We start from the raw sequence: 11,117 nt of genomic DNA on the forward strand, positions 1-11,117 counted from the left end.
AGCTGAGAACATGAATTAAAACATATAAATAATAAATGTCTAATTTCCTCTTTTCATTATCAGCCATGAAGTTTTTAAAAGGTCCACTCCAATACATTCATTCATTAATCTTCTTGTCCGCTTTGTCCCTTTTGGGGTCGCGGGGGGGCCAGACCCTAACCCCAATACTGATGGGCAAAGGCAGGGGTTACCCTGGACCGGTCGCCAGTCTGTCACAGGGCCTCAATCACACACACACATTTACACCACTCCAATAAAAAAAAATGTTTTTGATGTCGAATCGAGGACAAATTAACCTGACCGGAACATCCATAATTATTGGGTTGGACCCCGTTTTGACTTCAGAACTGCCTTTATTTTTGGTTGCACAAATCCAATGAAGTACTGGAAACACTCCTTCATAATGCCATGATAGCATCACACAGTTGCTGCAGATTTTTCAGCTGCAAATCATGTATCTAATTTTCCATTTAGGGATGTCCCGTTCAGGTTTTTTCGGGCCCGATCTGATTCAGTCATTCGATTTTGAGAGTCAGAGTCCCGATCAGATACTTTTGTAACACATTTAAAACATAAACAAATTGAATAAACAGATTTGTGTTGTCTCTTATTTATATTTCATTAACCTTCTTTTATCATTAAAAACTTCAATAGAACATTTCTGTGAAGTAGCTTGGATAAACAAGTAGAAATAGAGCAAATATAAACTAGGAAAAATATAATTTTCTTGTTATATAAGTGATAATTAGTCACGTGAGAAAGTTTAGAGACTTTAGCTTGAATATCTTTAGAACTATTGAACATTTTTAACCAAATGTATTTCCTGTCCTCGTTTAAAATTCTTAAAAATAAATTATGATTTTGTTTTTGCATGAATTTGATGAGTTTTCATGAATAACTGATATCATTATTAGTTTTTGTTTATTCATTTTTTATTTTATTTTTGCATATTTTTTTAAGATTATGTGAATCGTTTTTTAAGCTCTTTAGAAATCAATTTTTCGGTTTTATTACCACAGTAGTTAATTTTCTTAACTTTTATTTCTCTGTCAGATAAATAAAACATCCATATCAAAGGACAGTTCTTGTCCTAAGAAGTTAAATCACGCCGCTAGCAGTTAGCAGCTGCTGTTTAGCCCCTGTTTGTCTGCAGCAAGAAGAGCTTCACATTAAAAACTAACAAAAACTCTGTCGTTTTTCTGTTGAAATACCCTTAGAGGTTGTTGTTTGTGTTAGGACAACCCAATAGACACTATCAGTTTAAAGCGTTTCTAAAAGAGTTATTGATCCTGGAAGTCTGAATCTGTGATCAAATCGTTAGCTTAAGTGAAATGTTTATGCTAGCATGCTGTTTAAACAGCTGCTGTATTCTGCTTCGTTTTATGGCAATGACATTTTGTCATCTGTTCATGACATGCAGACATCTAGTAGAGTATTTATCCAGAATGGTAAGCTTGAAATATAAAGTGCTGATCATAATAAGAATAAATTAAATATCCGATTCTGATAGGGGGGCCAACGTCCGATTTCGATCGAGTCATCAACCACGGGATGGAGCCTGATTTTCGATCACGTGATCGGATCGGGACATCCCTGCTTCCATTTCATCACATCCCAAAGATGATCTACTGGATTGAGATCTGGTGACTGTGGAGGTCATTAGAGTCCAGTGAACTCATTGTCATGTTCAAGAAACCATTCTGAGATGATTCCAGCTCTATGACATAGCATGTTATCCTGCTGGAAGAAGCATCAGAGGAAAAAATGACGAATCCATATCACACATCTGCACCTCACCTATTCTCCCTTACTAACCCTTGTGTACAAGAGTTCACTACAATAGAAAAAGAAATGTGCATGAACGTTATCACCCAACAAACTCACACAAAGATCTACGACCTAGATACTTTGTGTAGGTCACCTGCATATCCCATACAAGCTGACTCATTTTTCAGCCCCTATCCCCCCATAAGGACAGTTGAGAATAAAGCTTATTGTTGCAACATCTGTTCCTTCTCAAAACTGGGGCAAAAATGGGATCAATCCATCCAAACTGAGGCATCAGAGTTTTTTTTTAAACTCAGCAGACATTCATTGAGACTATGAATAATGTTGGCTTGAGTTTGGCTTTATTTTGTCTGGTCTGATCTGAGGTCTAACACATATACAAATACCATGGTCATCCTCTATGAATCAAAATGATTGGTGGTTTTGCTGGAAAACAAGGAAATAGTGCAAAGGCTAAAGCTTCCATTAACTTTATATAGGCGACAACATCAGCCTAAACCTACATTATTGAGAGTAAACCCACTCAGAACTTCCTAAAATGTTTCTTCAAGTTCTAGCTGACAGTAACAATTTAATTGTGAAAAGTCATGTTCTTGTTTTTCCAGCTCGTCTAATCATGGCACATCAGGAGACATCTCGAAATATCCAATATGGCGTCCAATTTTGCATACACAAAAAGATAGAGCGGCAACTTTAGCTTATCCAACTCTTTGAGGCTAAAATAAGATGTTTTCAGACATTTACAAATGTAACATACATTAAACTCCAATAGAGCATGATAATAAACCAAAGTCATTGGATTTATAACATCATTCATATTCAGACTGGTTTTACTGAAAATAAAATCCAATTCCATCAATGCTGCAACAGAGAGATTTTGCTAACTTTAGCTAAGTATGCTAACACCCAGCAGCAGAAGGGCGGTAACTCACCAGCACTTAAGTTTTAAAGGTTCAGAAATCCAACCAATCAAAGTCTGTTATCCAACAGGGGTTCATTCCGAGACAGGTGTTGATCTTTTAACTTTTTTCTTTTTCTTGCACTTGAACTTTCGTCGTTCTCTTAAGTTGTCACGCGCTACAGCCGCAGGGAAATTAGAGAAATCATCGAAGAGTTCGTAAAAGACAGATGACCACTCCGATCTGATTTTATGGAGCGTAACAACCTCATCCACTTCAGCATTTTGGGGTTTGGGGGATTAATTCAACAAGGAGTGACACCTCTTTCCGAGTGTCTTAAAATAAAACATTTAGTATCAGTGATTGACATGTAACAAAATCATAACTTAGAGGTGTTTTAACTATCTGCATTATAGGACAGAAAGATTGATTTTTAATATTGATCAAAAATACAAAGATAGGTAAATACTTTTACTTTTTAAAAGCAAAATTAATTTACAAACAAGTTTGTTTTTTTCTTCGTTATAATTCCATAGAGTATAAACCCTTATTTTTTTTTTTTAAAAAAAAGGTCATGTTAAGAAATGAAAACATTTGCACTTCATTTTCAAGAAAATACAACATGAATACATTAATATAAGCAGTTATGACGAACAAGATTTCTACTTCATTGAGATCAATAATTAGATCCATCTCAGTCTGAGTGATAATCTGTACATGGTACTTCCACCTAAACAAAGCTGCAGCTTCAATACAACATGTGTTTACCAGAATGTAAACAGAATTAGGTACTTGACAAGTACATAAGTGTGCAGACACGCACAAGTTTGTGAACGCTCATACAATGCTTTTGGTCAGAAATGAGCTGGGACTGGCTCTGTGATGAACGTAAGGCAGCGGCGTCCTCACCACCTCCCTCCTGTTTCGCTCACACTGAACAATCTGCAGATGAAAAAAAACACTTTATGTAAGAAAAAAATTAAAATCTGTATTTTAGTGTATTAAATTTCTTTTTTAACAAGCTATCTACACAGTAAGTCTTTTTTATAAACCCAAAAACGTGTGCATGATGAAAAATTGGTAGAAGCAACAGATTTTTCTCAGACAGGACACATTTTAAGTTATTTTAAAAAATTACAAGTTAAAAAAAAAATTAATTTAGCTGGGAGAACAGAAATAATCTTTTGTTAATATGGTTTTATTCTGGTTATTATTTGAAAGCTGAACTGTTTTGAAAAAAATGGGAACATATTTTAGGAACAAGATGTGTTGGAATTAAGATTGGCCAATACATTTTCTTCATGATTTACCATTATTATTTTATATATTTTGTTTTGTGCCGATCATATTTTTAAAAAATACGTATGTTACACAGCAGTTCTGGACTGAAGGACCAGATTGCGTTTACAATTCCGCTTTTGCACATTTGGTAAAAATTGAATTACGGCCCTTAAGAAGTTCGGGTGGGTACGGTTTTAAGGGTCCATTTTGCAATGGAAATGCTTAAAGTACCAGACCGGACTGTACCATACCACGGAACAGTCTAATCCAAATGGTGTTTTTAGTATGTTTTTGTAGCATTTTTGTCATGATAGAGGACATATATAAAATAATTTAAGATTAAAACTGCCTTTCTGGGTATTTCTTTATTTAGATCTTGAAGGATCGGGAGCAGATGAAAACCCACGATTTGAAAAAGCTCAAGTTTGTGACACAGAAACTGCGATGGGTGGGTGAAAGTCTTCCTGCGCTGCTCCATTCTGATGCATCCACTTGCAAAAAAATAGATCCGTGAATGTCTTTGTTTTCCTCGTCTCAGCTGGAATCTGGATCGCAGTTTGTTTTTTTTTTTTTTTTTTTTTTTTTTGTTTTTTTTAGCTTGGGCTTGTGAAAAGCTGTAAGTCAATGGGTGAACAAAGGAATGCGTGATTTACTTCTGCGCCAGCCCCGCCCACAGTCCAGTGGAGAATTTCTAAAGAGCTCCTGCTGCTCTACAGAAAGTATGTCTTCAAAAAACGACACAGGTTTTCTGATTTTGCCTAAAAACTGCATAATCATAATTAAAAGACAACTTAGAAGGCTTTAAAATAAATAAATAAAAATAGTTGGAGTGGAACTTTAAACTTATCAGTAGTATTTTTGTATTTTAATACTCAGCTTTTTCCTCAAAATGTACACTTAACTATTGATTTTTGTCTTCCAAATGTCTCTAATTCGAACATATTAAGCCGAAATCAAGGACCCCCAAGGGAATCCCTAAAGTTTTAGACTCCAGAGTGAAGTTAATGAGAGATTGTTTGGTGTGACCTTCTGACCTGCAGGTAGATGATGATCACCAGGACACAGATGATTACTGTCACCAGAACAGCCACAGGAGCGCTGGCTGCTGTCACCGTCTCCTCTTTCTTCTCCTCCTCCTCTTCCTCCTCATGCTGTCTCTGAGCATTCACAGAAGGACAGTCAGGACGCTCTGTTGGTGGAGGCACAGGTTGGAAATGAGACGGAGCAGCAGGTGAGCGTGAACACACCTGGAGAGGGTCTCCTCACCTATCACATGGACGAGCGTGCCGTTTCCGGTGAGCTGCAGGTATGGAGGCGGATAGAAGGTTTGAATCTCGCAGCGGTAGATGTCGGTGTCTGAAGCTGTCAGATTGGACAGGGCGACCTCTACTGCGCCATCTGTGGTCTGAGCAGAGCACTGCACCTGAAACAGATTTTTTGTTATTTTCTGTCTTGGTTTTTGTGCAATATAAATATATATTTAAAGGTGTTGCATCATGATCTGTCTTTTTCTTTCTTCAGTTACATAATATTCACCTAAAAAGGACACTAAAATCTTTGTTCTCACCCGTCCCTGTCTCCCTCCATGTGTCTCTGTTTGGCCTGTGAGGTTAAGGAAGAAGGAGCAGAGCTCCTGACGGCCGTGGAGACCTCTGAGCAGAGTCACTTTCAGATCTTCTGGGTTTTTATGCGGGTGAAAGACACACTGGATCCGTGCTCTGCCGTCGGTGCTCTCCACCCTGTAGGGCTGCACCACCTTCACAGCTGGAAGGGAAAATGTAAATGTGCCTTCTTTAGAAAAACAGAAACTAACAGAAAAAAAAAAAACTGCCGCCACCATGAGACCACGGCGTGACCACGACCTTTGCCCACACTCCCACCATGAAGTACACAAACCAAACAAATCCTGACTGTTAAAACCGGTCATCATCACAGACACAAGAAGACCAAAATAAATGAGCAACAACAGTTTTAGTGACTTTTTTAGTTTTTACTCAATTTCATTTAGATTTGTTTTCATTTCTGTGAGCTTAGGCAAATAAAATAGAAATAAACTAAACCTGAATATGATGTACTTGTACTACTAGACTAATATAAAAGGAAATTATTAAAATAGAACCTTAATAGCAGATAATTACATTTTATAAAAATAAATTAAGTTTTAAATCCCTTTGAAAGCAAGTATTGTATCACATATTATAACCTTTAAAAATTTAAACAAGTTCAAACAGCATATTTATTTGTTCAGTTGGTCTTCTGTTACCAGATATTTAAAGATCAAAAGAAATCCTTTCTTTAAAAAATATGAAGAATTTAGATTAAGGTAGGTTGTAAATTGAAAATGGAGTTCCACAGGGTTCTAGCATTGGCACACTTAACATGTGAGGTAAATTGATCCTTTTATTTTTAAAATAAATCCTCTACAACTCTTTTCAGCAGCATATATGAAAACAAATGTAGTCTAGTGTTAACATAAAGACAGAGTTTCCTATTCCTAATGCTTTGAGTTAAAAATGTTGTAAAGACAAGTTAAATAACAAATTCCATCAAAACAAACAGCAAGAACTGAGCTTTTAAGGGAGCACTTTTATGCAACTGATGGTCACTTTGAGATTTTAACCTACAAAATGAATAAATAAAAACACATTTAAAAGCTTTTATCTACTTTTTATGTCATATTTATTTTAAATCAGGCTCAGTTAGAAAAAAGGGGTACCACAAGGCTCTTTTCTGGGAATCTATGTATTTTCTTTATAACTTTTTAACCCATCTATATATATTTTTTTAATAAAACCTTTTAAAAAGGTCAATAAGTTCAAACATTATTAATTTGTCCCAAAATATTTACTTTTCTAATTAATAAAACAGAAACTTGAATCGATTCTTTAGAAAATGTTGTAGAAAATGTAAAAAAAAAAAAGCCAAACTTTTGATATTGTTAAAGTTTCTTTTGATCTGCTCTTTTGTAATCATTTTTAGGAAGCTTAAATTGTTGTTTGTACTCTCGGTACTGCAGTTTCTGTACTCAGGATCACTTTCTGATCTCAAGAATCAAAGAGAACACAAAAACCTAAAAGTCTTCAAGGTTATCTCATACTCACCACTGTACAGAGGGAGGAAAACACTCAGGACTGTCATCACTCTCCACCCAAACACACCGTCAGCCAGAACCATCCTGCAGTATTTTACTCAGACTCACAGAAAACCCTAAAGTTCACCACCTGCAGCCCAGATCAGCCGCTGACACTGACGTGAAACGTTCAAAAATGCTTCAAAAACAATGGAACTCATCTTTATAGTGGCTCTGATGGAAACTGTGTGGCAGCAGGAAATGACGCTTTTGCCGGTAAAGACAAACAGCAGTTCTGCAGGATTGCAGAGAACAAGTTCAGTTTTCTTTTCAGTTTGTATCAAATTTAAGATTGTGAGGTTTTTTACACGTCAGGAACATGAAAGGAGGGAAGGAGGAGGTTATGACTTTCAGTATATTTCAGTGTTTTCTGATAGTCTTCCATCAGCATTTTGAGGCTACAATCTTGTGTCCCACTTACCAATAAATATGAATGTAAAGAAAAACCTTTAACATGATTTCTTCTACATAAGAGTTTGCAGACACTTCCATCTAAAATTCTTCTAGAACTATTTCTAAAAAATATCAGATTTAAAAGTTCCTCAGCTTCAAAATGAAGGCAGTCAGTGATTTCTTGCAGCCGGACGTGCTGAGTGGAAACCTAAAGAACGAAAAGTACAAGTGGAAATATTTTTTCACTGTGAAAATTTGATTTCTTGTGGCTTCTGAAGTTTCCCTTTGAGGCTGAAATAACACCAGGAACCTGCAAAAACATAAAACATGCAAGATCGTAGTTATTACCACAGCAAACGGGGAAGATTTCCCTCCGTTCTGAACAGGCGGGGTTGCTGGAGCCTATCCCAGCCACCTTTTGGTGAAGGTGGGGTACATTCTGGACACATCGCCAGTCTGCTGCAAAGACACACAGTCACAGTAGCCCCTTGGGACAATTTAGAGTCATCAACAAACCTATGAAACCTGTTTTTGGACTGTGGGAGGACACTAGGAAAAAACCCTCACATGCACGAGGAGATCATGCAATCTCCACACTGAAACGTCCCTGTTGGGATTTGAATCAGGGCCTTCTGAGGTAAGAATGCTAACCACCATTGAATTCCTAAAAATCTTTAAGAAATTTTGAATAAATGCTGATAAAACTAGTGGAAACTAAGGATCAGAATCTTCAGAAGTTTCAGCTAAAGGAGAGGACGCCTGTCCAGCAGGGGGTCATGCAGAAACACAATGAGTATGTTGACACAGACAACACAGAAATGATTGTGTTTGGATATGTTGAGGCAACACAAACATCAGCTTCCCTCTGGATTTTGAGATATTGATTGTTTACTCTGTGGTGGTGGGCATGTCACTGGCGCAGGTACGCCAGTTGGAGTGGGTGAACTGGTTATGCATTTTTTGTTGACCCCTAACACTAAAATGATTACTTACTATGTCATGATGCTAATACGAATATGATGATTTGTTGCATTAGATTCACAAATGTTGCTTATTGTTATAAAGAAGTAAGCAACTCCACCTAGCTGTCATTGTATCACAGCCATCACAAATGCAGAATACAACAATAATAATACTAATATGTTCAATAAATCACTGTCAAGCTTAAAGTAAGTTGTGCGTGTCAAACATGTAGCCGCTTCAGTTTCATTAAGCTATAATGACAATAAATATTGTTCATTTCCTGAATACAAATCTGGGATGAAATGGGGATGTTGAACCATCAACTCTTCTTTTCTCATCACCACAAGTTTGACTGAAGACTTTTTCAAAATCCTGAAAAAGTTCCAGTTTTTATGGTCATCAATGTTGAGAAAACAAATACTTTTTAAATTTTAGGATTTGTCTGTGTCTTTTCTCATGAAAACAGACATTATCTAGTTTACAAACACAATTAAAACAAACTCATCAGCACTTCACAGACATTTGACAGATGTGAGGTCAGCACCACAGAAGGACTCTGAGGGTGAAAGAATGGTCCATTTTTACTTTTCTTGATGAAAGTAAATAAAGCGTTTACAGTCACACACTGATGGTGGCACCACTGTTGAACGCTGGCACCAGAGGCAAGGTGGGGTTCAGTGTCGTGCCCAAGGACACTTCGACACATGGGCGGGCAAGGCGGGAATCGAACCTGCGATCTTCCAATCAGAGGTTGACCGCCCTTCTGCTGCACCACAGCCAAAGTACCATGGTGCAACCAACATTTAAGACAGGAATTTACTAACATTTCTGGCGATTCATGTTGGATTACAGTTTCTATACAGGCGATGAAAAGTTAGGTATTTAACATTTAACATTTAACGTTGTAAACTTTGTATTTAACATGTTTTTGTAGCATTTTTCTGCTGACGGAGGACATCTGTAAAGAAAATGATTCTTAAAGCTGCATTTCTGAGTATTTCTTTATTCAAATCGAGAATCAGGAACGGACGAGAAAATTGCTGTTTAAAAAAGATCACATTTGTGATGTAGAAAATACGCTGGACGGGCCAGAAGCTCCCTGCTCCGCTCCATTCTGATTTTTAAAGCCAAGATGGCGGCACCTCCTCTTTTTAGTGGACCTTGTTTTTACGTTTACTTCCTGGAGATCAGTTTCCAGAGGATTTTTTCTGCAAACGAACTTTACCTGAACTATTCTATTCTTTGCATCCTCTTGCAGACAAAAAAGATCCATGAACGTCAGTTTTCCTCGTCTGAGCTGGAATCTGGATCTAAACTGTACGGCTGGATTGCTCCAGGATTGCTCGCCATTTTTGTTGCTCCGCTAATGTTAAGCTGGGGGTGTGAGGGGCTGTAAGCTAGCAGGAGGAGAGAATGTAAACAGAGAGCTCTCAGCAACGGGGAGGGAGAAGGGGGTGGGGTTACTCTGTGTCAACAACTCAAAGGCAAATTTCTAAAGAATCGCTGCCGCTCTGGAGAAACTATGTCCTAGAAAACAGCATGATCATAATTAAAAGACCGTTGAGAATGTCTTGAAAATAGATTAAAGGATGATTGGAAAGGGATCTGAAACATACAGGAAAATAATATATTGTCAAAGAATGACAAAAATATTAAGTCTTTTACTTTCCATTTGATATCTTCTTCCCAAGTTTCTATTGAAATCCAAAGAATGAGTTTTATTACTGTTATTTTGTAAGATTTCATCATATTTTAAGATACAAGAAGCAGTCAAACAGCAAACAAAACACTCATGTTAGCTAAAAAAACAAAAAAAAACAGTCAATTCAAGAATAGTAGTCATCTCTCAACTGTCTGTTTTAATGCTTTTTTTATGAGTTCAGATGTTGTTAGAGTATTAATGTGGATGCAAATATAGTAATTTATGTGCAAAATAATCTAAAAAGGAGAGAGAAGAGGAAGAATGTTTCGACGCTCCAAAGCTCTATAAAACATGAAGTTTAATTTAATTTTTATTCATGTTTTTTTGAAAGCAAAATTGTCTCCATTGAAGGTTCCCAAAACAGTTTCCCCATCAACCCAAACTTTATTCAAAGAAACTGCAGCTGTTCCAGCTGAAAGAAACATGTGATTATTTCTTTTAGCAGAACTTTGCTGCATCATGAAGTATTTGAGCCGATTTAAATATTTCTGATTACAAGAACGAATATTTTTGCAATAAAGTTCCACATCACTTTCAGAATTTCTGAATGTAAAGACTTGCAGATGCATCTCGTGCAGACAATGACGGAAGATTGCTAATTCTGCGAAGGTAACCTCCTGCCTCAAGCGTGCTGATGCAAAGGTTTCTGTGCCCTCCGTCTGCGTTTTACCTGGAAACTCTCAGAGTCGGGTTCAGTTTGCAGCGCTGACTAAGGTTACAGTCAGACCGGCGCTACCCGGAAAGCGGCTCCTGCTTTCTGATGCTGTCATTCTTACAATGTGGTTCACTATCAGGAACCTGCACATGAACCTGGTTTCAGTGTTTTGCTGAAGCATCCTAAACCAGAGAGTCAGCATCTTTTAGTTAGGTTGCAGATGTCTTCCGGTTGAGTGGACGCTGGCGTGACGTGTCGCCGCTGCTCTCCCGATCTTCGCACAATGCTTGTATTTTCTCTGCCTGA

At 37.3% G+C, this 11,117-nt stretch overlaps 2 protein-coding genes across 7 annotated transcripts in view; both read right to left on the reverse strand.

The window, feature by feature from the left end:
* Window positions 1-3,174, reverse strand: part of LOC112154975 (alpha-tectorin) — a 34,931-nt gene extending 31,757 nt beyond the window's left edge. For both annotated transcript variants that reach the window (XM_024286279.2, XM_036209554.1), the window contains exon 1: window positions 2,721-3,174. The gene's annotated coding sequence lies outside the window, so the exon portion shown is untranslated. The remainder of the gene's footprint in view (window positions 1-2,720) is intronic.
* A 168-nt stretch (window positions 3,175-3,342) lies between these two features.
* cd28 (CD28 molecule) overlaps window positions 3,343-11,117 on the reverse strand; it is a 37,565-nt gene continuing 29,790 nt past the window's right edge. For 3 of the 5 annotated variants that reach the window (XM_024286285.2, XM_024286284.2, XM_024286286.2), the window contains exons 4-7: window positions 5,536-5,732; window positions 5,235-5,391; window positions 5,003-5,157; window positions 3,343-3,629 (exon numbers count right to left, since the gene is read on the reverse strand). In XM_024286285.2, coding sequence (XP_024142053.1) covers window positions 3,525-3,629; window positions 5,003-5,157; window positions 5,235-5,391; window positions 5,536-5,732 — 614 coding nt within the window. In that variant the 3' untranslated portion in view covers window positions 3,343-3,524. Of the gene's footprint in view, window positions 3,630-5,002; window positions 5,158-5,234; window positions 5,392-5,535; window positions 5,733-7,069; window positions 8,177-11,117 lie in introns of those variants that run through there. The other 2 variants (XM_036209557.1, XM_036209556.1) reach the window with 2 other exon arrangements.

Source organism: Oryzias melastigma, linkage group LG21 (genome assembly GCF_002922805.2).
Source record: "Oryzias melastigma strain HK-1 linkage group LG21, ASM292280v2, whole genome shotgun sequence".
Taxonomy (NCBI): domain Eukaryota; kingdom Metazoa; phylum Chordata; class Actinopteri; order Beloniformes; family Adrianichthyidae; genus Oryzias; species Oryzias melastigma.